At 39.6% G+C, this 26765-nt stretch overlaps 1 protein-coding gene across 1 annotated transcript in view; it reads right to left on the minus strand.

Moving 5' to 3' along the window:
• The window catches only part of lama4 (laminin, alpha 4), a 131051-nt gene that overhangs the window by 6366 nt on the left and 97920 nt on the right, over positions 1–26765 (minus strand). Inside the window, exons 27-36 of the mRNA XM_080192570.1 lie at positions 25520–25659; positions 20768–20903; positions 19858–19995; positions 18831–18964; positions 18254–18406; positions 7905–8058; positions 7251–7444; positions 6350–6539; positions 3776–3931; positions 1167–1326 (exon numbers count right to left, since the gene is read on the minus strand). Of these exons, the coding sequence (XP_080048696.1) occupies positions 1167–1326; positions 3776–3931; positions 6350–6539; positions 7251–7444; positions 7905–8058; positions 18254–18406; positions 18831–18964; positions 19858–19995; positions 20768–20903; positions 25520–25659 (1555 nt within the window). The remainder of the gene's footprint in view (positions 1–1166; positions 1327–3775; positions 3932–6349; positions 6540–7250; positions 7445–7904; positions 8059–18253; positions 18407–18830; positions 18965–19857; positions 19996–20767; positions 20904–25519; positions 25660–26765) is intronic.

Below are 26765 nucleotides of genomic sequence, written 5' to 3' on the forward strand. Positions count from 1 at the left end.
GTGACATGGGTGTTGCTGGCTGGCCAGCATTTATTGCCCATCCCTAGTTGCCCTTTAATGGCAGTTGAGAGTCAACCACATTGCTGTGACTCTGGTCTCATATGTAGCTAGAGCAGCTCAGGAAGGCAGATTTCCTTCCCTAAAGGACATTAATGAACCAGATGGATTTTTCAGACAATCAACAATGGTTTGATAGTCATCAGTAGATTTTCAATTTTTTATTGAATTCAAATTCCACCATCTGTCGTGGTGGGATTCGAACCTAGGTCCTCTCCCTAGAGCATTAGTTGAGTTCCTGGATTAATAGTCTAGCGATAATACTATTACACCATCGCCTCCCCTTAAATGATGAGGTAAGCCTTGTGTCCATTAGTTCTGAGATGTAACAATTTTGCCTGGGATTTTTTAAACCACTTTTGATTTACTGATTAAAGACACACCTTGTGAATAACATTTGTTTTATAATCTCCCAAAGAAACCAGGCTGAATTTTCCCAAATATTGGCAAAGTTTGATAGCTGCTGGGAAAAGCAGTCTTCAGGCAGCTTTCTCTGTTGTAACGCCTCAGAGTTAGGAAACAAAAATGGCAAGGGGCCCAGGCAGACTCATTTTTAAAGGCCACCCCAGTGTACAAAGGCTAACCAGGAACCACCCCCCCACCACCACACACACTACCCCTCCTTGCAATCCCCTCAGCACTGACCAGGCCAATGACCCCTGGCACTGCGTAGTGCCAGGGCCTCTCTCTCTAAGCTTGCCTGAACTCTTGTGGGAGGTCTATTCACCAGATGCATGCCTTGGGACAGCGGTCATGATTCATATTTTTCTGCCCTCACGCCAACATGAATGGACTTTCTTATGCAGGGGGAGGGGTGTGGCAGCGATGATTCAGGCTTAGAGGCCCGATAATGAAAAGTTAATGAAAATGATGTTCCTGATATTGTGCATTGGGAAACCCATTATGGAGGCAGAGACAAATGCCTCAACACTTTTATATCAGCATGAACTGCAATTTGAGCTTCTCATGAGATTTTCCACTCCTGTTGTCAAGCCCACAAAAAAAAGAGAACAGGAGTGGAAAACCCAGCCACCATTTTCAGTTGACTTTGAAATGACTACATTCCTTATCCCTATAAAGTGAGGAATGTTACAAGATGTCTGACTTACCCAAAATCACATATCCTCCTTCTGGGGAAAAGTATGTTCCAGGTTCAGTTCGACCTTCAAAACAAGGAGTAACACCAAACGTCTGGGCGGCTGGCGAAAGCCGCTGCCGATTTAACTGGAAGTTCTGAAGACAACCGTTAAAACTTTGGACTGATTTGATCTGAGAAAAGAGAATATGCAATTATTTGCATTATCACCAGATGTTCAAATCAATATATTGTACTTTGTTACACTGTAGTGCAGCATTCACTGAGTATGGTGCAGGAGGTGTTCAGTGAAGCTTTTTCCATTATATAGGCTGCAAGTCATTTTCCCGTTAACTGATAAGCCAATCCTACAATGGCTTCCAATCAATATTTCCCCTCTCTAAGTCCAAAGCCATGCAATATGAATCACATGAGCCTTGTATCCAGGTAGAAATGCTCATTAGCAATCCTTTAGACTCCCAACTTCATTCTATTTGAAACTGAATAAATAATTTAAAAGTAGAAGTATAGTGTCCATTGTAGGGAATGAGTTAATGAACTTTGTAATACTTGAGAGAATGAGAAAAAATATACAGTAGCCTAGATGAAGCCTGTTTATAGTCTAGATGCATATATTTCATAAATTTAAGATAAATGTAACTTTGTTTTCGTGTGCCCAGACTGCTCAGTGCCCTTGCTGTTGTACACAAGTTTCAGGTGACCCAGACAGGGAGATAGCAGCTGCTCTTGCTATTGTACACAAGTTTTATGATAAGCCTGCTTAGAAATGTAGTTGACCCAGCTTGTAGTTATGTTGTGTCTTTAATTTTGTGGACTTTTGCCTAATATAGTGAAGCCTGCATGTCCTAAATATATTTTATATATATATTCATTATATACTGCTTATGTGTCATTTACTAACATATTATACATATACATATGTTATACAACTTATGAGCATAGATTGTTATACCGGCCCATTAAGTTTAACTTGTCTTGTCAGCCTATATGTTAGCTAAGGGCTAATCACACACGTCAATTGCAGCCTTGAGATAACCATGAAGAAATGCCGAGGCAGCCATGTTCCCATGATGGAGGACAACCCACAACCTGGGAACCTGCTGAGAATGAGAAGATGTGTACATGACCAGGGGGTATAAATATATGCTCTTAACTTGTATTCGGAAAGATGCCTGGGGAACCGCTGTTAGGTGACAGGTGTGTCTCCCAAAAGCTTTTGAATAAACTGCTGTACTTTGACTCACAATTCATCTCAGAGGTATATTTACCTACAACAGTGTCCCAAAACCACAACCTCAGGGCCAAGGCAGTGCCTACTTTCAGATTTTGCTGGATTTTGGGTTTAGTGGTTTGTGCCTTGGTTGGTTCATGTCAAGCTGGATCAGCTGGGGTTGAGCATTGCTCAGAGCACAGGAGTAGACTGGTACACAAGCCGCAAAGAGGATAATTTTCGAGGCGGCAGTTAAAAGTGAACAACATTGCTGTGGATCTGGAGATTACATGTAGGCCCAACTAGGTAACAAAGGCAGATCCCTAAAAGAACCAAATGGGCTTTTGCAACAATCAACAATGGTCTCATGATCATTACTAAACCTTTAATTCCAATTTTTTATTGAATTCAAATTTCACCATAGGTAGCGGCAGAATTTGAATTTAGGTCCCCAGGGCTTTGTCCTGGGTCTCTCGATTACTAGTCCAATATGCCACTCTTAGTCATGATCTTATTGAATGGCAAAACAGACTTAAAGGGCTGAGTGGTCTACGTCCTGCTCCTATTTCATATGTTTTGTTGGTTTTATATTAGTCAATGATCTGCCAACAGTTGATAAAATTCAATAACAGATAGTGATTAGGATGTTAAACTCCATGCTCCAAACTGTTGAATCAGAGTTTATTAATATTTGCTTGAAGTGAACTGTTTTAAAATGCACAAGAAGTGTGGAGGATAAGCATAGAATGAGATGCCCATATGCAAGGAAAATACAAGATGGGACAAATGGCCATTTTCTGTGCTTTAACATTTGGTAAGCCTTAGCTTCCCAAAGATATTTTCCATCAGATTACAGTGATTCTGAAGTCAGTTAGTAAACCCCATGTCTCACACACTTCCACCTTTGTACTGGACAATGAAGATGATTTCTTAACTACAGGGTGAGGGAGGAGCAGCTTAAACAATGGACACACCAGAATAAAATGAATTAAAGAGGGAATTCAATGATGACCTTGTCCTTTCAAAGACAAAAGAACTCTCAGAAAATTGGTCTCAGCAATGTTGATGAAGCTTTGAAAATTTTGAAGATAACGGAATGAAAACAAAAATCAGATGAATGTATAATGGCTGGCCTATGTATAATGTATAAGAATGTATATTCACAGGTGTATGATGAGCTGTGGTTCATTTTCTGTTCATTGCAAAGTGGAAGTTGTTTCTTATCTATAATACTGAATTGTTGATAATCTGCTCTATTATCTAAAGAGGTTTTGATTTCAAAGCACACACATGGCTGATGGTCTTCCACATTGGCCTGTAGCAAAGACAGGATGTACTTGAGAACCATAAATCCAATACCACAGCCCATTCATTGCCACTATATATCATGGTGCAGTGCTAGAGTAAATTACCTGAATATTTTTGGCCGCTTTTCCCAATGGCACACCACCAACATAAAATGGTTCATTTACATGCCATGGATAAACAGGACTGCGAAGCCTATTCTCCAAAGCGTGGTCACCATCTATTATTAAACGACCTTTATTATTTTCATGTGTAAAGATGACCTGAACAAAACAAAAAACAAGATTTGAATTGAGTTAAACATAGCACATTAAAAATTTTTCTTGAAATTTGAAGTTTCTTCTGTTTCTTTATGTTCAATTCTTTTACATGTGAAGTTGAGGTTGAAAAATTACAGGATTTGCATCCTACTATAACTGTCAAGATGCACCTGCCCGTGATCTCTACCATTATCTCTGCTGCAAGTCACAGTGTTGGAAGGTTTCTTCATTTGAGTGCATGACTGGTCACATACAGAAATAAAAGCAGGCAGTTGGAACAAGATTCTGGAACTTCATGGAAATAATTTCAAACTACTCCCATTCGGCATCCTTATTCAGGGGGTCCCGTCAAAAGGATATTTTTTTCTTCAGGAATCTGGGCCACAATAATTGGCTTGTCCCTTAGTGGAACCCATTTAACCCCTTTAACACATATACAGTCATACACCAGATCCTTCTGAGAGCAGCAACTACAGAGTTTTTTGACTTAGCAACAGAGTTCTAACCCTTCTCTGTCAATGGCCTTTTTGTGAGGGTCCACTGACTAACGAGCCTCCCAAGAAATACTGAAGAAATACCATGACCTGGCAAAACCAGATACAATCTAATCTGTGGCCTTTCTAGTGGACTTTGTGGATATAAGGTATAGTGCTGTGCCATATAGCCAGACAGAGGCTAGTTGGTTTGAAACACATGTCAATCACAAAGTTGCTTCAACCAAGAAATGTTGAGCAGCAAATGGGAATGAAGGGAAAATTGGAGGTGGGAGCCTAGACTAATGTTAATCTGGTGTCTGGTGAGATTTGGTAATGAACTGTCAGTGGTAGCCTCTATAAGATCAAAATACAAAAAGGATAATTATTTGAATTTCACCAAAATTGAGGCTTTCAGAATAGGAGAGTTAGTGTCAAATTGGATTTTGTTTTAAAGCGACTTCAGGATGGAAAACAGCAAGTCATAGTAAATGATTTTTTTCAGACTGTAGGATGGTAGACAGCAGGAATGGCAACTGCTGAGGATGACACTAATCAACTGCAACAGGACATAGGCTTTTTTTATTCATTCATGGGATGTGGGCCGCGCTGTTAGCATTTATTGTTAACATTTATGTTAGCATTTAATTCCTATCCCCGAGGGCATTTAAGAATCAACCACAGTTCTGTGAATCTGGAGGCATTTGTTTCCAGGCTCCTACTCTGCCTGAACTGTATTTCTCCAGTGCTCCCATTCCCCTAGAGCTTTCTCCATGCTCTACTTTCCCAGGGCTCCTGTTCTCTCAGTGTTCCTGCCAAGGAATCTGCAATGATAAACAGGCACACCCAATCCAATGATATCTGCAAATATAGTCTGTTCTCTTAAATATATCATTAAAACATTCTTTACATGCAGCACTTTCATTAAATGAGTATTATATGTATGCTAATAATTTAGATGGGGGAGCCCATGACCGCTAATCTATTTGACAAAAGACACTGAATTAATAATGCACAGTCATAATGAAAATTACTACATGAATGATTTTAAATTACTTTATGAAAATTAAATAGTTATAGATTCCCCTCAGAAATCAACAGGGTAAATGTTAATATCATGATCTAAGGGACCCAATGAGAGGCCTGGATGATTTGTGTAGGACTGCTGCCTGTGGTATTTTGTTCGTGAATCTTTGATTCCCAGTAGCAAGTTATTGCTGCAATTAAGAACAGGGACAAGCTCCTTATTGGGCTGGGATAATATCTGTGTATTATATAGCTGTACTTAAAAAATAAGAAAAGAAAGACTTGCATTTATATTGTGCCTTTCATGAGCTCATGATGTACCAAAATGTTTTATAACCAGTGAAGTACTTTCGAAGTGTTGTCACTGTTGTAATGTTGGAAACATAGTGGACAATTTGCATACAGCAAGCTTCCACAAACAGCAATGTGACAATGATCTTTTTAGTGATGTTACCCCTTTTTATGGTACTTATGCAAGGATAAATGAAGCCAGTAAGAAACTAGCATTATCCATGGACACACACATATACATATTTTGACTTAAAAACAAGTACTCACTCTGTTAGTTCTTATATATTTTGAGACATGAGCGGAAACTGGGGTGAAATGTAGCTTTAGGACAAAATACTTTTTTACAAAAAAGGGAAAAAGAGGGTTACTGCCCATGAAGATGCATCCAATCCATCATCATGGGCTGGGAAAATTCTCCACTGCAAGAGTATAAAGGATACACTTAGTACTGATAAATAAAGTAAAAATGCTGACACACTGATTGCAACAGTAATAAAGTGCATTTTCTCAACACAAAAGCTTTTTTTTGTTTATACATCACAATAGATTTCACATTACTATGCACTAGTAACATGCTGTTTCAAAGCAGAAAGAATCAGAAATATTATTAGAAGATTTCTGTTTGACTTACATTATGCCAGAGACCATCATTATATTTTTCTAAGGTTTTTATCTTCAATTTTTCCCGACCATTGCTGAATGAGTAAATGAAGTGACCACGGGCAATGAAAAGTGCCATGAATTGGTCTTCCTCTTTATTTGCGACATAAAATATAAGTCCATGAGAAGATTGGGTTCTCACACTGACAGAGAAATTTGATCTAAAAATAAAAATACAATAGTGAATAAAATGAGTCCATATTGATGCATTGACTTTTCCATTACCTTTCTTGAGCTACTGTATAAGCTAATTTAATATTATTAGAACATCTTAAGAGTCAAAGGCCATGATTCTCTGTAAGATGATTCTGCCAGTCTAATGACATACCTCTATTAGGAGTGCACGAGAAGAGCCACAATTTAGGCTGGCACATTGAGTTTCCACTTGCCCGAAGTAGGAGTATAAGCGGGCAAAGGCAGACCGGGGACAGAAACTCTTATTTTGTGATTTCCTACATCAGTGAGCCTCAGAGAGACCTAACATAAGATTGATAATACAAGCTTCACCTGGGAATATTGTTCAGGATTGAGGCCTGGATGCCTGAAGATAAGCACTGAAACCATTTTTAAAAATTATTTAAATGTACTATCCTTACAAAAGAGCCGCTAAAAATGTTGTCAGCTGAGGATTTTGTTTCTCTCTCTAAAGCCAGCTAAATACACCATTGATTATCCAGCCTTCTGTCAGAGCAGCTTTCTAAATGCACTCCAGGTTAGCACAGGTCCCCATCATTGGCACAATTATGAAGGGATCTTCATGTAAAACCCAATTCCTTCTATTTTGTTTCACTTTTTGAGATACAGTCACTGTCAACAGAATCTCAACAGAACCTTGCGTCCACATGAAATACATTCCAGTTCCATTTACTCACTTGCGATTGAAAAGTTCAGGGATTCCATTAATCTCTTGTCGGCTGTTGGGAATTCCTCCATATTGATATGCATGTTGGATTGTCTTGGGATTGTTTAGCAGATGGCAGTGTGCATCATCTTGTAGGCCATTTCCTTCTATCTTTGGACTATGGATTACTGGAGCTTCTGGTAATACTGCTTTATCACTGTCCACCTTTGCCAAAAGAACATTTGAGAATTAGTTAATCTTCTTCGGAGCACTGAAAACTTCAAGGCCTCTAGTGTCCTTATTTATATATCTGATTGCTGCCTCCAATAAGGTATTATTTTGAATATTCCTCCTAAGTATGGAGATATTCTCAATTTATTAAAAGTAATCCCCAGCTGTAACTTAAGGATATCTGCACAGCAGATCAGAAAATTGAAGAGAACTTCTTTAAATTAGTAACAGTGATAAAATAGAAATCTGTTGACAACTCTTTTCAGTCCATGCCAAGTTTTGAGCTGTCAGGTCCCATGTTTTCTTAACAAGTGTGTGTTTTCTGTTGTAGGATCATGTCACTGAGGCAAGTGAAAAGCTAATATGCCTAGAAAGTAAATAATTGCTGTCAAATTCTTGGAAATTGCTAAAAATTTGATGGATAGTAATATCAACACAAACAAGAAATGGTTACCTTTCTACCACGGCCTCTCTTGGCTTTAGCACCATTCTTTTGATGTTTATCAATAATTGCTGCTGGGAGAGTTTCATCTGGGCAGCCATGTAGAGAGGTATGTACCTTTTCAGCATATGTCTGGAAATCCTCTACTTCAATATCTTTATCAGTTCTACAACATATGTAGAATAAAAAAAGTCTGTCCAATCTCTCAATAAGCCTTATTTTTTAGAAAAAATTCCAAAATAAACATTACATGATATGTTGCTGAAAAGAGAAACATGATACCAAAGTTTTTCACCTTGCAGTCATCAGGGAATTTGCAAAAACATTGAATTTCAAATGAACACAACAATTTATACTGCAGGAGAAAAAGATGCTGATTGATTGGCAAGTCAACTCTGATTGATGGAAGCATTGTCATGAAGAAAGGAATGGAGAAGCAGAGGCTCCTCAAGCTCCCTGGTAATCAAAAAAGGAGCATGGCTTAAATGTATTCCTTTCATTTGCAGAGAATGGGTCCCTGCATATCAATTTCTGTCACTTCTAGCAGTGAGCCAGAGTGCAACTGATTATCTTAAATAGGTTGATAGTGCAGTTATTAACACATTCAGGATTGGTCAGCAAGTTCTACCCAAGCAGAATCACATCTAATAGTAGACGTTTTGCTTTGGACTTTGTAAATGCTGGATGGTTAAGGTTTTGAACTTGGCCCTCTTATATTTATACTGATAAATTATATTTGTCCTGATGAGTATAAGCCAAAAAGCTTCAGCAGCATGTTTCTGTTTTCAGTAATATTCACATCCTGCACTGCCAAGATATTATGTATTCAATTCTTCATGCAAAGAAGAAACTGCTATCACCTCAGGCAAAAAAAAATTCCCTTTAAGAGCTTTCCAATGATTCTTCTTAAATAGCACAATAGTGTGATCTGTATCATCTGTGTTTTTTCTCTTTGTTTCTGCCAGTGTTCTTGTGTTTTTGTTTTGACATATTGGACTGATTTAATGCAGCTTGTCACAATGGAAAACATGGCAGCTAAACCTTCTTAATCATAGGAGAGGCACCATGTCCATCTCACTGTGTGGCAAAACCTCCCCAATTAATTTGGAGAGTGGAATGGACTGATGCAGGATTTCCATCTACCATTGGCACTATGTCAATTAGGTTCATTAATCAACCAATTGACATCCATTGTTCCTGAGCGTGTCCAGAGTAATAAATCATGCCTTCAGTGCTTCTCCTTTCTGGCTCCCTTATTCCAAATTCATCCTATCCCTAAACCCTTCCCCACAATCATGTATGTTATTTTTATCCCTTTTAAGATTCACCAATCAATTCACCAAACCATCACAGAGAGGCCTTCATAAGATGATAACACCATCTTGTTGGCATCTGGTTACATGGGTCATTAATATTAAGAGCAGCAACAATATAATAATGTGTGCCCTATCAATCCCAGCAAGACTTTCAAGCAAATAATAGAGTACAAATTTTATTTTAACAGTATCATTTAATACTATTCATTTGACTGGAAAATATCCCATTAGTTTCCTATAACACTGTGGAGACAGTAACACTGATTTGGGTGACTACCTCATTGACATGTTCTGCACATTGCATCATATGTACACAGTGACAGTAAATTCATATTTGGGGCAAGTTAATATGTGCGACCTACACCAAGAAAACATTTCAGATTTTGTTTTATGTGTTCCGACTATCTCTTCCAGACAGAAAAGAAACATCTCCATGCTACAGCTTGCATTGTTTCATACTGGAAAGTGGTGGGGGAGAAGAAGGACAGCAGAAATGGTGGAGGAGAAGGGATAGTCCCATTAAGCTGCTACTGCCGAAGCTCCCGTCTCCCTTCCCGGACACACTGACATTGCATTCCCAAACCTTGCTCAAGATAACTCAGTATCACCAGAAGTGAAAGCCAACATTGCCCTTGCTTCCAAAACATTGCCCTTGCTTCCTCACTTTACATCCCACCCATTTTCTTCATTTCGCCCTTAAGCACCTGTGGCCTCTGGTCTCACAGTGAACGTGTGCCCCTGGTAAATGCATTGTTACCGGAAACCATTGTTTCCACAGGTGCTGGCAGCATGAGGAGCTGCTGGCCTCCTATTAAATCTTGGTTGGCGGGAGTTCTGATGAGCCCAATTGTGGGGAAGGCCCAATGATGACCAATTAAGTGTCTGAAGGGCACTTGATTTTGTCGGGTCTGCCCCACAATATTGACCCAAGTTCCTCATTGGTTCTCTGACCAATGATGAAACCACCATCAGCCCAATAGGATCCCAGCTATTCAATAGCTCCTGCTGTTTTTTACACTTTTGTGTAGTTTGATAGTTATTGATTCTCTCAAAGCGCATTAAAAATTTGAAAGCAAAACCTGGTCAGCTTTAGTAACATTTTGTTTGGTCAGTAAAGCATTTATCTTGATGTGCCCATTTGCCATCATATTGGTGGCCTATGAAGCCCATACTTTGGGCCAATTTTCATAGTTTACCTGCCCATAACAATAATTACCAAATTTTAAAATTTATGTCTCAGGATGAAGATCTTTTGCAGCAACCAATATTCACAATATTTATCTTTCATTTTCTGCTGATCACAGCATATTTCTAATTCTGTGAAGTCTGTGTAAAGCTTGGTGCAAGAATTTACTGCAATATATCATCTACTGGAAGACCATTCTGTTGGCAATAATGAGTCAGAACAGTTCTGCACAAAGAAAGATCTCTTAAAAAATATTAAAAAAGAGAGATCTTGACCTCTGATTGTTCAAAATCCACTTCTTTAGGCCTAGATCCAAGAAGTTGAAATACAGATTGCATTCCATGTTAGATTACAAGTCCGAACAGAATATTTTAGGGTCACACAGAACTTAACCAGCTCTTTCAACTGATATAGTACCAACAGATGTTCCAAGACAAAACCCTAGGATAGTTTGGAGGCAACAGCCAAAATTGCATCTGGCAGAACTCCACAAATGCATACAGTGGGTTCTTTGTTAGGCAAGAGTTTATTTGATATCATAACCTATATATGTATCAACCTAAGAAATCTTGTAAAATGTGGCAAATGGCTTCTAAACATTCCATCGAGGCAATGAGTTCAGAAAGTCATAAATTTATGACCATGACGTAGGCCATTTTACAGTCATCAAATAATTTAAATTCAGTTTTTATTACATGGGATGTCAAGAATTTTACTAGAAATTTTTAGAATCATATTTTGTAATTCTTTTGGTATGAAAAACTGGAACCCACAGAATTAAAATCAAGAGATGTGTGCCTTTTTGCAAATTAGCCTAGTACTTGAGTTCAGAAACTTCATTTCTGCTGATGTTTGAAAATGGTAGTAAGCGACAAATGGCACATCTGTGACTACAATACTCGTGATTCCTTTTTCACCCTCCTTCTCAGCTGCACTTTAATACAGGGGCTGCAGACAAACTACTTTGGGGATTTATTACTGAAAGTAGCTAAAATAATGTCCCTTTCTGTAAAATAAAATTCAGAATAATTTCACATGTGAACTTTCAAGTTGTATCTGAACTGAGTTGTACACAGTAGGTTTTCTTTATATTTAAGAAATGATTACAGACTGCAATCCATGTTCAGTTGCCAGTCTAAGCACAATATTTCAGGATCACCCAGAATTTGCGCAGCTACAAAATGTTTTAGTTCCAGGCGACATGCTGAAAATGTAGCAATGTGGCATATTGCGGCATGACTGTGCTAATATTCAAGTTGGGTTGGAAGTTCAAACATTTTAACATATCTACTTATGCAAAGCCTTACTTGAAGGGCCAGACTTTCCTGTCAGAGGTAGGAATCGAGAGTCAGGATTGTTCAAATTGCCACGGTCCCACCTACATTCTGGCAGTGCCAAAGGATCATCATGCATTGGAGGGCAGGACATCCTTCAGATGTGTCTATTTCCAGCAGTAGGCTGGAGATGGAAACAGAAGCAGAAGTGGAGGTGGACTGATTCCAGTGCAGGTCCACTACAAGGCCTGCCTCAGTTGTAATGTTTGAGCAACATTGTGTACGCTCTTGATTGAGACTGACCAAGATGTTTTGCAAATTCTGCCTGCTGTTGGAATTTGGCAATGCTCTTTCATTTTTGTTGGCTAAGAGGCTGGGGCTCCTGCTGACTCAGCATGAAAGAACTCTCAATAAACTTCCAACACATTGCAGACACCCTTGAGTTGGTGCCACAAAGACACAGCACTGATGTACTGCTGGCCCACTGTCTCTGTTCTCCCCAGCAAATGGCTCCACTCTGTCCTGTGCATCTACAGCAGGTCAAAGGACAGTACTTTAAGTGAGCACAGCAATCCAGCTCAGGAACTGCATCTCCCGATCAGATGGGTGGTGAGGAAGTGCCTCAGGCGGCAAAGTTTGGGATTTAGTACTAGGAGCTTCAGCAGTGGATATGTGGCTATCCATTAGAGTTCCCTGAAGCTGTACTATACTTCATTTGGTACAATTGGAATCAAGAAAAATTGCTTAATTCTTTTCTTCAGTTTTGTCTTTTTCAGTTCTGGCTAATAAAAGCCTTGTGGTAAATCTGATTGGACCAAATGCATATTTACTATAAAGTACGTTGCTTTTGAGAGGATTTTTTTGTTGTATTATTTCTGCTTAGAACAATTATGTCAATACAATTAATTCTGCAGAGCGCAAAGCAACTTTTTTGTATTTACATTGCATAATTGAAGCCAAATAAATGCAAATTTTATGTTGCACCATCTATATCTTTTTAAGAAAATATCTATACCAGCTGCCAATGATGGCTATCCTCCATGAGACCACTGTTGTGGCTGAATAGCCAACAGAGCTGACTGATCTACCTGATCTTGAGAGAGAAAGATTTTATTTTTAAAAAATGCCAAATAAAACACTCATATTAACTGTACTGTAGGCCAACAGTCAATTTTGTCATGAAAAGTGGGAGCACTGTTTTTTCCATAACATATGCGCATATTTTCAATCTATAACTGATATCTGCAAAGGGAACATATTCTTTATATAAAGGTGAATAAGAAAATATTATTTATTTTCCAGGAACATATTGCACAAACCTTTTGTCTCTTATAAACCTTTACCTAATTGTAATACCTAAACGGAATTACAATTAAATAAAGGTAACTACAAAGACATGAGGCAGCAGCTGGCCAGAGTTGATTGGAAAGGGAATCTAGGAGGGAAAACTGTGGAATAGCAATGGCAGGAGTTTTCGGGGAGTTATTCGGGAGGCACAAAAGAAATTCATCCCTAGGAAGAGAAAACATGCTATGGCTGATGAGGGAAGTGAAGGACAGCATAAAAGCAAAAGAAAAAGCATACAAAATGGCAAGGATTAGTGGGAAGCCAGAGGATTGGGAAGGCTTCAAAGGCGAGCAAAGGGGGAAGAAGATGAAATATAAGTGTAAGCTAGCTAGTAATATAAAAGAAGACAGAAATAATTTTTTTCAATATATGAAAGATAAGAGAGAGGCAAAAATGACATTGGACCACTGGAAAATGAGGCTAGAGAAGTAATAATAGGAAACAAAGAAATGGTGGAGGAACTGAATAGTTACTTTGCATCAGTCTTCACGTGGAAGATGCCAGTCGGATACCAGAGCTCCAGGAGAACGTTCTGGGGAAACTGAAAGGTCTGAAGGTGGATAAATCACCTGGACCAGATGGACTACACCCCGGGTTCTAAAGGAGGTAGCTGATGAAATTGTGGAGGCATTGGCGATGATCTTTCAGGGATCACTGGAGGCAGGGAGGGTCCCAGAGGACCGGCAAGTAGCTAATGTAACATCGCTGTTTAAGAAGGGAGGGAGGCAGCAGAAAGGAAATTATAGGTTGGTTAGCCTGACTTCGGTCGTTGGCAAAGTTTTAGAGTCCATTATTAAAGATGTGATTGCGGAGTACTTGGAAGTGCGTGATAACATAGGACTGAATCAGCACGGGTTCGTCAAGGGGAGCTCATGTCTGACAAACCTGTTAGAGTTCTTTGAGTAGACAACGAGGAAATTAGATAAAAGAGAAGTAGTGGATGTGATTTATTTAGATTTCCAAAAGGCATTTGACAAGGTGCCTTACAGGAGACTGTTAAATAAGTTAAGAACCCATGGTGTTAAGGGTAAGATGTGGCATGGATAGAGGATTGGCTTACTGGCAGAAGGCAGAGAATGGGGATAAAGGGGTCTTTTTTGGATTGCAGCTGGTGGCCAGTGGTGTGCCTCAGAAGTCGGTGCTGGGACCACAACCTTCCACAATATACGTTAACAATTTGGAAGAAGAAACTGAAGGCACTGTTGCTAAGTTTGCAGATGATACAAAGATATGTAGAGGGGCAGGTAGTATTGACAAAGCAGGGGAGCTGCAGAAGGACTTGGACAGATTAGGAGAGTGGGCAAAGAAGCACAGATGGAATACAATGTGGAAAAGTGTGAGGTTATGCACTTTGTAAGGAGGTATGGAGGCATAGACTATTTTCTAAATGGGAAAATGCTTAGGAAATCAGAAACATGAAGGAACTTGGGAATCCTTGTTCAAGATTCTCTTAAGGTTAATGTGCAGGTTCAGTCGGCAGTTAGGAAGGCAAATGCAATGTTAGCATTCATATCGAGAAGGCTAGAATATAAGAGCAGGGAGGTTCTTCTGAGGCTGTAAAAGGCACTGATCAAACCCCATTTGGAGTATTGTGAGCAATTTTGGGCCCCCTATCTAAGGATCGATATGCTGACCCCGGAAATCGTCCAGAGGAGGCTCACAAGAACTTTCCCTGGAATGAAGAACTTGTCATTTGAGGAACCATTGAGCATTCTGGGTCTGTACTCATTGGAGTTTAGAAGGGTGAGGAAGGATCTTATTGATACTTGTGAGGCCTGGATAGTGTGGACATGGAGAGGATGTTTCCACTAATAGGAAAAACTAGAACCAGAGAGCATAGCCTCAGGCTAAAGGAACAATCCTTTAAAATAGAGAAGAGGAGGAATTTGTTCAGGCAGGGAGTGGTGAATCTGTGGAACTCTTTGCCACCAAAGATTGTGGAGGCCAGGTCATTGAATGTCTTTATGACAGAGATAGATAGGTTCCTGATTAACAAGGGGACCAGGGGTTATGAGGAAAAGGCAGGAGAATGGGGATGAGAAAAATATCAGCCATGATTGAATGGCAGAGGAGATTCGATGGGCTGAAAGGCCTAATTCTGCTCCCAGGTATTATGGTCTTTCTTCTACATGCTAGCATTGCCTACACACATTAAGACAAAGTGATCATATTTCAGTACATTATGAACTTCAAACTAATGTTTAGTTTTTAACTGACTGCAAATAGCTGCAAAAAGATGGCTGGTCAAGGATCAACTGATTTCTCTAGTAGATTGAAGCACTCCCCTGTCTCAAGAGGGAACAAAGTGGACCTATCAGCTGATGTTATTCAGTGCCTTTTCCTGAAACTAATTCAATTAATTTAAAATCGAGTGGGTTATTCAGATACAAAAACACTTATCGTTTCAAACTTCTAAGGTGTGAAATCCACACTTTTACATGTAATCAACCGAACCACACACACCTTATTTGGAAAAGGACTTTGGACTTTATAAACGGTCATGTAATAACTATGCTTTCTGTTCGCTTTGAAAACAACAACAAGAAAGCTGTTCTGCAGACTGAATTCCCTGAGAAAGTCACTGAACCAGCTGCAAATCATCTAAGCAACCAAGCTAATAAACAGCAATACCTTGAAGGTCGGAGAGGACTCCTCCCAAACTGTTCCAACTCCGACTTCACCTGAGAACCAACCTCCTGGGAATTTTGATTACAAGAAACCTTGCTGCTTTGGCCTCTTGGCTAAGATCAAGTGTAGTTTTAGAACATAGAACATAGAAAAACTACAGCACAAGAAGGCCCTTCGGCCAACAAGTTGCGCCCATCATATCCATACCTACTAGGCTTACCTATAACCCTCAATTCTATTAAGTTCCATGTACTCATCCAGAAGTCTCTTGAAAGACCCTATCGAATTTGCCTCCACCACCACCGACGGCAGCTGATTCCACCCATCCACCACCCTCTGAGTGAAAAACTTACCCCGATATCTCCTCTGTACCTACTCTCCAGCACCTTAAACCTGTGTCCTCTCGTAGCAACCATTCCAGCCCTTGGAAAAAGCCTGTGAGAATCCACCCGAGCTATACATCTCAACATCTTATACACTTCTATCAGGTCACCTCTCATCCTTCGTCTCTCTAAGGAGAAAAGACCGAGCTCCCTCAACCTATCCTCATAACACATGCTACCAAATCCAGGCAACATCCTTGTAAATTTCCTCTGCACCCTTTCAATAGCTTCCTCATCCTTCCTGTAATGAGGCGACCAGAACTGAGCACAGAACTCCAAGTGAGGTCTGACAAGGGTCTTATAAAGCTGCAACATTATCTCCCGACTCCTAAACTCAATCGCTCGATTGATAAAGGCCAGTACACCATACGCCTTCTTAACCTGATTCAAGAGTCCTATGAACCCGGACCCCAAGGTCCTTCTGATCCTCTACACTGCTAACAGTCTTGCCCTTAATATTATACTCCTTCATCCCATTTGACCTGCCAAAATGGACCACTACACATTTATCCGGGTTGAAGTCCATCTGCCACTTCGCCGCCCAGCCTTGCATCCTATCTATGCTATGCTGCAACCTCTGACATTCCTCCAAACTATCTACAACACCACCAACCTTTGTGTCGTCAGCAAACTTACCAACCCATCCCTCCACTTCCTCATCCAGGTCATTTATGAAAATTACAAACAGCAAGGGTCCCAGAACAGATCCCTGGGGCACTCCACTGGTGACCGACCCCCTTACAGAAAAAGGCCCATCTACAATCACTCTCTGCCTTCTGCAGGCAAGCCAGTTCTGGATCCACAAGGCAACAGCCCCTTGGATCCCACGCCCTCTCACTTTCTCAAGAAGTCTTGCATGGGGGATCTTATCGAACGCCTTGCTGAAATCCATATAAATCACATCTACCGTTCTTCCTTCATCAATGTATTTAGTCACATTTTCAAAGAACTCAACCAGGCTCATAAGGCACGATCTGCCTTTGACAAAGCCGTGCTGACTACTATTGAGCATATAAACTTCTCTGAACGTTCATAAATCCTGTCCCTCAGAATCTTCTCTATCGAATTACCAACCACTGAGGTTAGACTCACCGGTCGGTAATTCCCAGGGCTATCCCTATTCCCTTTCTTGAACATAGGAACCACGTTCACAATCTTCCAATCCTCCAGAACGTCTCCTGTCTCCATCACCAGAGGTTCTGTAATCTCTTCCCTGGCCTCCCACAGTAACCTGGGGTACATCCCATCTGGTCCTGGCAATTTATCTATCATGATGCTATTCAAAACTTCCAACACATCCACTTTTTTAATGTCCACATACTCAATCTTTTCAGTGCCACCGCAAGCCTGCAGTACAGCCACCCCGATCTTTTTCAACCGTGAATACCGAGGTAAAGTATTCATTAAGCACCTCTGCTATTTCTACCGGTTTTTTACAAACTTTTCCACCTTCACATTTTATAGTTCCTATTCCTTCACATCTCATCCTTTTACTCTTCACATATTTGTAGAACGCCCTAGGGTTGTCCTTAATCTTACCTGCCAAGGCCTTCTCATGATCCCTTCTGGCTCTCCTAATTTCCTTTGGTATCCTATGAAGTCATGAGGTTACACAGAGGCTTCATTTGAAGCAATTTTTTAAAGCGGCATCTAGGCCTTTTGGCTAAGATGCAAATGAGATCTAGCCTTGGAGGAGATGCAATGCCTGCTCCAATCAGCTTGGATCATATAGATCAAGACTAAGACAGGAAGCGGCCAGCCTGTCTTGTCAGCTTGGATCTGGAATAGCTCACTTGTTGAGACTTTGAATTGGACTTTCATTAGATTGAATTGGACATAAACAATAAAAAAGCCCCACTGCTTATTGAGAATGTTTTGCTTTCCCAGATTTTCGCCTCAGCTAAAACATTAAGGCATCTGAGGAACTACAAGCCTACCATGAAAGAAACTGTGACAATCAAAGTTGGAATGTTATTGTTTTTCCTTCATCTGTATCTAATTTTTATGTGTGTGGGTGTTTGTTTGAAATGTCTGGGGCAAATGCAAGATAATAAAAGACCTTCTTTATTTTAAAACTAACAAAGAGCTTCCCTTTGGAAATGATTTGAATTGGAACAATCAATCTGAGGGTAAGAAAACATATATCACTTGCACACAAACCTATTGATCGTGGGCAGTAAAAAAATACACATAAAATCTGTCGATGACCAAATAAAGAAGCTCTGACCTGCTGAGATAAGCATTGCTGATGCAGCCTGTGAAGTTAATGTACTGGTTGTGGGGTGAACCTCCAAGGTAGAATTTTCCTTTGGGTTGTACTGTTTCCTTTAAGGGGCAATCATCTGTTGTTTTATCCTCATCATCCACCATTAACTGACAACTGAAAGAAATAAGGGAAAAATTACATGTCACAAAGTTACATTAAATATCAGTGAGGATTCAGCATTCAACTAGAATACAATGTGAAAATAAATTGCAATGGAAAATGGCTGCGGTATTCTGGCCGTTCACACCCCACCACAGCTGCAACTGAGCACTGAGAGTTTGGCATGTCTGTCCTTGTACCCAGGAACATTTAATACCTAATCCTGCCCTTGTAGACATAACTGTTGTAATCAAATATAACATAGCTATTTATGCAGGACATGCCTTACAACTTTGTCCAGAGCTGCAAACCTCAAGGACTGGACTTAACCCAACTTGTTTCACGGGTTCAAGTGATTGTTGAATTTCTTTGTTAATAAAATTGAATTGGAACTAATCCATTGTCAATAACAAAATACATGAAAGCAGAAGATAATTACCCTGATGAGGTGACAGTTGCTCTAATGAAATGATTCCATCCATCATTATATTGCTTTTTTGTTGACTGTAGCGTTGTTTCTTTCATTTTGAAAATGACGGTACCATTATCCAATGAGAGCAAGAAGGTATCAGGCTGAGAAGAGATTTACAAGCATAATCATTGAGAGGTCTTGGAGGTACTCTGCTGCCTGTGACACTGACCTCATAAAAATGTAAAACTTACGATAAACATTAATGACTTTACGTCACATGGATATTAAAACCATCTTACAGATTTTAATTGGGGAATTGATGATGTGATGTAGAATGAAGTTCTCCTTTCACTGGGCTTAAAATCTCCCCCTTAATTCTTACTGTAATTATCTTAAAATTGTGCCATCACACTATTGTCTCACATCTTATCAACTTGTAATGGATATAGCCCAGTTGTTGCTGCGGTAACTTCAAATATTGATTTTGTCAGTTAATTGAACACATTTTACAAAAATAGAAGAGTTAGTGATGTTCAGTTACTGTAATATTCTTTAAGTGCCTTTGCAATATCAGATGTTAATTCTGTCAGTTATTAAAACATATTCTACATGTAATTACAGTTTAATATTTACTTGTTGCTAACTGCATTATCTTAACCATACTGATGAAGAAATGCCGGTTCATTGTTTTAGGGTCTATATTTCTCTTTAATGGCTTTGACAAAGAGAGATTACTACATTCATACCATAGCTTAAATGTATCCCGATATGGAGCTGTTGGTGTACATGTTAACATAACCAAAATAGTTGATGAAACACAGTTCACACAAGCTATATTCAAGCATCTAGTGCCCTGTAATTAATATCCCCTGTTTAATTGAGAATGCAAAAGGACAATCCTCAACAAAAACAGTAGGAAGGGAACCTTGATTGAAGGTTTTCTATTCAGTTAAAAATAATTAAACTTTCACTAAAAGCAAAAATATCTAAAATCTAAAATATGGGGAGTATTTTGACTTTGATTTTCCCTCTCAGATTCCTCTCAGATACTCACACCTTCACTGTAAAAGAAAAGCAGACCATTGGATTGCAATGTCCTAAAATTGAAGCCTCCTTCAAAGTTTGAAAATGGTGTGATCTTTTCACTGGAAGAGATGAAGCTGTCCCCGTTGAAATATGCCATGCGTGACATCTGTGAACAGGAAGTTGAATATTGATATATTTCCTTAGAAGAACCAACTGTGTCCAAAAGCAACACTTGTTACAAAGAGTAACACTTTCAGCTATCCAACCAATCATTGACCAAATGTTTTTTCTTTAGTCAGCTATGGCCTGGGACCCCTCATCTGTGACCCACAACAGAACTGCTGTAAAATGTATTTCAATGCTTCCATTCATAGTCTAATTGGACTGCTTGTTATTGGAAGTAGGATTCTGTATTGTTGCTTTTCCACTTCTCTTCATTTGTAAAAGAAGAGGATTACTATTAGGAAATGAGGAAATTCTAGCATCCAGAATAAATGGAAAGGCGTTTTTGATCAATTTGCAAGGGGTTAATTAACTATAGTACCACAAACCAAATAAATCATATAGAATATACTGCTGAATAGTGAGGTACAAGGAAATGCACCCTCTGCAGTTGTGGCAACTCCAAACGCAGCCTTGTTAAAACTAAGTTCCTGTTTCCTTTCTCCCAGAAATACCAAGCTTGATTTATTGGAAGTCAAAAGCTCACCATATGGGAATTGTACAGAGTTGCGGCAAATGGATAAAACTTAGTTGAGTTTCCATTATTATTTGGCTCTTGCGATGAAAGGAAATTTACAAAAAAGTCAAATTACTTTTGAAATATGCTAATTTTCTATCTAGTGGAATCTTGTTGTAAGTTTTAATACGTCAGTTATATTCAGAAACACAAATCCAATAGTGCCCCAAGCCCCATCAGTATACAGGAATTCACTTACAAGTGATTCCTCTGGACAACCGCTGCTGATTCCAAATGTCTCATCTTCCTCAAGAATATTGAAGTCTCTTCTTTGGAACTGGAAACTCCTGAGACAACCCCGAAATCCAGCATCCACAGCTATGTATGATTTCAGACTACACAGAAAAACAGACACTGAAGTTAAGATTACAAATTCATTACTTTTTAATGCTTGACTATGATAACAAATATTTTGGGAACCCTAATTTAACAGCAAATGCAAACCATTAAATAAACAACACTTTAATTCATTATCAGTGAAATATTTGTGTTCAAATCCTGCAGTACATAATGAATTCTGTCACAGTAATTTATGAGTATCTGTCATGTGATGTATTTTAAAATGCAGTGGATTAGCATAAGGTTAGAATTCTCCTCACAGCCATGTGCTGCAGCCTTTGAGACAAAGTGGAGCTTTGGCACTAATGAGTCAGGCATTAATAAAGTGCTTTCAGAATGACAGGATGGGATGTGGGAGCAGGAGTAGGTTTTATGCTCTCTTGAGGCTAGCACAGTTCATTTGTTATATTGTCTCTGTCTCCCTATAAACATCCACCAGCAATACAGATTATCATTGTTATGACCCCACTTGGACTTAACATGGGATGTTTGTTAAACATTCTTGTTGGGGGGGCATTGAGTTTTACTGACAGGTATACTGGTGAAAGGTGTCTCACTTAGAAGGACAGACTTCCAACTTCTTCTGGGAAGTAACAGTGAAAAGAGAAAAGTCCATTGTCAAGATCATGGAAGCAGTTAAGTCAGAGAACACCCTAGTGAGAGAAAACTTATCTCATGTTCGGAGTCAATTAGAATCAGAGGTTAACAAACAAAAGTTAAGTTAGCTATTCACATAAAATTATATGTTAAGATTTCTGATTTCCTTATTCAAAAATAGGGATTTAAAGTTTATTGCAATTAATGAATTTTGACCTTAGCTTTATATACTTTTTACATTCACTAGTTGTTTGTAAACTAATGGATCTTTCACAAATTATGTAAAGTCTTGTCTTTCTAAAATATTTCAAATCAACATATGGAAAGAGTAGAGAAGCAAATAGGAGAACACAAGCAGGAAACAATATCGAATCCAAAGCTAAGAGGGGATTGATGTTATGCACTTAGATTATGATCTAGTTAGACTAAATAATCAGGGAAAGAGTTCATGTGCAGAGATTCAGGAAGTTAAAGGGGGAGGACAAGGCAAAAGTACAAGGTACTGATGCAGATACTGATAACCAGGATGTGACAGGAAGAGTGCATCAGCAAATAAGGTCAGACTTGGGAAGAAAGGTTAAAAGACAGAATTGAAAAGGTCTTTATCTGAATGCTTGTAACATTCGTAACAAGATAGATGAATTGAAAGCACAAATAGAAATAAAGAAATATGAAATGATAGACATTACATAGGCATGGACCAAAACTTTACGGCTATTCCCAACTGTGGTATCTTGCAGGGCCACTGACAGTGAGCCCCTGTCGGGGGTTCCCTGGCAGTGGAGGGAAACCTGCTGGCAGTGACAGGATCAGAAGACCTGAATGCCCATCAATGGCGGGTTGCCCCTTCCTCTGCAAAATGCACAGCAGATGGTGGAAACTCCCACCCACGGTTGCAAAGTGACCATGGCTGGAACTTAAATTTTCAAGGGTATTTGACATTTCGTATGGACAGATGAAAGAGAAAAGGAATGGGGTAGCTCTGTTAACAAAGGAAGAAATCAGTGCAGTAATGAGAAATTATCTTGGTTCAGAAGATAAAAATACAAAATCAGTTTTCACTGGTGAAGTAGTTTATAAGTCCCTCTCTAATTTTGTAATTTTTTTTGCCCCAGAATCCTCCAAGACAACTGTGCCCTTCTAATTTTGGCCTCTTGAGTGTTTGCAGGTTTAATTGTTCCAGCTTTGTTGGCTACACCTGCAGTTGTCTATGTCCTAAGCTCTGATATGCTCTTGCTACACCTCTCTGCTCCACTTTGCTCCGGTAAAATACTCCATTAAACCTACCTTTTGGAAAAAAAAATCTTTGGTCATCTGACTTAAAAACCTTTTGCATAATTAGATTTTCTATTTCATTTTACAATGTTCCTGTGAAGCACCTTGGGGCACTTTATTAAGTTAAAGTTGCCAGATAAAATATGTTGTTGTTACTTCTCAACAAAGTCCAGATGGACACTATCTGAATACCACCACTAATAAACAAATTTGCTCTTACAACTGCGAGTGTTGTACAAAAAGGAACATTTGATCCCTGTCCTTCCTTATTAATGAGATGAAGTTTTATCAAAGTTACATCTTATCCTAATTCCTTAGTTCTGTTTATTCTTCAATGCTTCCAAAGCAAGTGTGAGGTTATCCACTTTGGTAGGAATAATGGTAGGAAGGACTACTACTTACAGGGCGAAAAGCTGCAGCATGCTACGGTGCAGAGGGACCTGGGGGTCCTTGTGCATGAGTTGCAAAAACCCAGCCTACAGGTGCAGCAGGTGGTCAGGAAGGCAAATGGGATGCTGGCCTTCATAGCGAGGGGGATTGAATATAAAAGTAGGGAGGTCTTGCTGCAACTGTACAGGGCACTGGTGAGGCTGCAGCTGGAGTACTGTGTGCAGTTTTGGTCACCGCACTTGCGCAAGGATATTTTGGCCTTGGAGGGAGTGCAGAGGAGGTTCACTAGGCTGATACCGGAGTTGAGGGGGTTGAACTATGAGGAGAGGCTGAATAGACTGGGCTTGTACGCGTTAGAGTTTAGAAGGATGAGGGAAGATCTCATCGAGACGTATAAAGGAAGCAGGACTAGGGGGCACAGCCTCAAGATAAGGGGGGGGCAGTTTAGAACAGAGTTGAGGAGGAACTTCTTCACTCAAAGGGTGGTGAATCTCTGGAATTCTCTGGCCGTTGAAGTGGTGGAGGCTACCTCGCTAAATATATTTAAGACGCGGGTAGATAGGTTTTTGGTAGGCAAGGGGATTAAGGGTTATGGGGAAAAAGCGGGAAAGTGGAACTGAGCCACTTCAGATCAGCCATGATCTTATTGAACGGCGGGGCAGGCTCGAAGGGCTAGATGGCCTACTCCTGCTCCTATTTGTTGTGTTCTTATGTTCTTATGGACCTATTCATATTTTTCAGAGCCATTTTTCCTTATACCTTCATCTTATTCTTCCCTGATTTTTTTTTAGCCTCGTTGTTAAGGTTTGTCTCACCATAACAACTTTCTTTGAGCTTGCTATTTTAAAACAGCTTTTCCTGTTCATTATAATTATTTATAACACCTTCCAATATATTTTTAATGTCATTACGTTCCACTAAAATTATTAGTTAAAATTCACAGCTCTATCAATTCTGGCTGTCAGGAAATTATTGGCAGCTTGTTTCAGATAGTGTATTCCTCTGGTACGGCACATGCACCTGCTCAGCAGTCCTAACAATGGTGATTGCGTAAGCCAACCAGGCACCATCTAAAAAATGCCACTGACCTGAAAACCTTCTTCTTACAGCTGTCTGCCAACCACATGTTCAGCTGCCAAACTATTTTCTGTCTGCCTAACTTAATTTGTGGCACAGGTCATATTCCAGAAAATATAAGCCTTTGCTTTATCCCAATATCTCCACATTATCACATATTTGTTTTTTTCTGTGCTTGCTGGTTCTTCCACTTGTATCAGATATTATTAAGGTGCTCCATATAATATCTACTATCTCTCATTTCCTTCAGAAGCAGCATCTGGGGACTGATCTTCCATCAAATTTATCACATCTCAGACTAGAGGAGCAGTTGGCTACATACAGACCCCTGATTATCAGCCTCCTGACTTCAATCTCCCTTTCTCCTCCCTTCTTTGAGCTTCTGGCTTCTCACTTTCCTGCCCAGAGTCAGTCATGCTATGGAATGTTTGATCTAAAAATTTCTGCTTAGCTTATGTACAGCACGATGATAAATGTCCATTTTTTTGCAAGTATGGTTAGGCTACCCTGATGGTTTAGGCTTTGATAATATTTTTAATGCCTGTATTGACAGTTTCAATTTTGGACTTCAAGACACAACTATGAGGGAGAAGAACAAAAGGGTAAACATTAAAATAACTGAATTAGTTGGCTTATTTGTGTGATTTTTTTTTATTTATGAAGGGCCAGGATAAAGCAAATTCATTAATTTTAAGGTTATTGCATGAACGACAAGCAGACATTGTCCTTTCATTATTGGCACAGAAGAGATCAATGATAACATCACGAGCTGAATTATTCAAATGTTCATTGCATGTCATCCTTACAAATACATTTTAAGTTTAAATTTATTTACTAGTGTCACAAGTAGGCTTACATTAATACTGCAATGAAGTTACTGTGAAAATGCCCTAGTCACCGCACTCTGGCACCTGTTCAGGTAGAGGGAGAATTTAACATGGCCAATGTACCTAACCAGGTGTCTTTCAGACTGTGGGAGGAAACCGGAGTACCCGGAGGAAACCCACGCAGGAGAGAATGTGCAAATTCCACACAATGATCCAAGCTGGAAATCAAACCCAGGTCCCTGGCACTGTGAGGCAGAATTGTTAAGTACGATGCCACCGAATTGCCCAATAGTACAATATTCTATGACTAATAGTTATTCTAAATTTTCATTTTACTTGTATAAGCATTTTAGATCTGAGGCATTGCTTGATTTTTCAAAGAAGTCATATCCCCGTGATATTTTGTGTCGATAAAAAAGTCAATTTTATGTTATATATTAACCCACCTTGATAAGACCTGAACAGGAGCTCCACCAACATAGACATCAGTGAAATACATATTCTTCTTTTCATTTTCAGTGCTTTTTACATTGATTCTGTCAATCAGCAAGATCATCTTCTTACTATTATGGTAAATGAATGCGACCTGAAGGAAAATACAAACTTAGTTTAATAGACTTCCTCAGAAACAGAGGAATTTTCTGGCCGCACGTGCCCCGAAACTGAAGAATCCTGCCCGAGTTCAATGAACCTTTGCAAGGTCCGCTCCCTGCCTGCTACGATTCCCGTGGTGGGCGGGACGGGAAAGTTCCCCCTAAAGGATTTAAAATGCACACATAGCAATGGGCAACTTTCAGAGTAGTGAACACATTTAAAAGGAAACTTGAAATGTGGTACAGAACACAGAAGGGTAAAAGTTTGTTTGCATAATATCTCATATCATTGAAGAGCATTGTATGCACACGGATTTTGCAGTTAGTCACACAAATGTTGCCTGCTCCTAAGAAGTTGATCTGATCTGTGTCCTGCTGATTGAAGCAGAATTATGTGAATAAATTTGTCCCCTAACCTTCTTTTCAGTTTTGGAAAGGAGCCCATGGTCGGAGTTCTCCACATCCCTATGGTGGGTCCTCCCAAGTCGGAGGTGGCTCACCATTGGCCGCCAGTGGAATATTCCAATGCCATTAAAGTCAATGGTTGTTTGCATGACTCACTGGCCCCACCACCGGAGAACCTGCACCAGGGGTCTACTTCAGTTCCCACCAATGGGAAGGCTCGGCATACTCTGCCCCATATTTCCTCATTACTGAATGGCTTGCAAAACTTTTGGTGACACTCAATAAGTGAACTTATTGTTTCATCAATACTTGAAATCACCAACAGCAGTAACTTACATTTCCATAGTGTCTTAACCTATTAACTTGCACCAAGGTGCTTCATAGCTAGGGGCATTATAAAACAAAGCCGTATGAGGAGATGAGATGCCCAAAAAACTTCACCGAACATAGGCTTAAAGGAGTGTCAGAGAGGAGGAAAGTGGGATAGAGGGGCAGAAAGGGGCAGAATTTCAGAGCTTGGTGCTTTGGCAACTGAAGTCATGGCTATCAGTAGTGGAATGATTACAATTGAAGACATTCAAAAGACCGGAATTAGAGGAATGCAGATATTTTGGAGAGCAAGAAGTGACAACACTCTGACAGTACGGGTTGATAATGAGAATTACTCAGCTATATTTAATATTTATACAAATGG

The sequence above is a fragment of the Carcharhinus amblyrhynchos genome, chromosome 7 (assembly GCF_965287045.1).
Source record: "Carcharhinus amblyrhynchos chromosome 7, sCarAmb.v2.hapA, whole genome shotgun sequence".
Classification (NCBI taxonomy): Eukaryota; Metazoa; Chordata; class Chondrichthyes; order Carcharhiniformes; family Carcharhinidae; genus Carcharhinus; species Carcharhinus amblyrhynchos.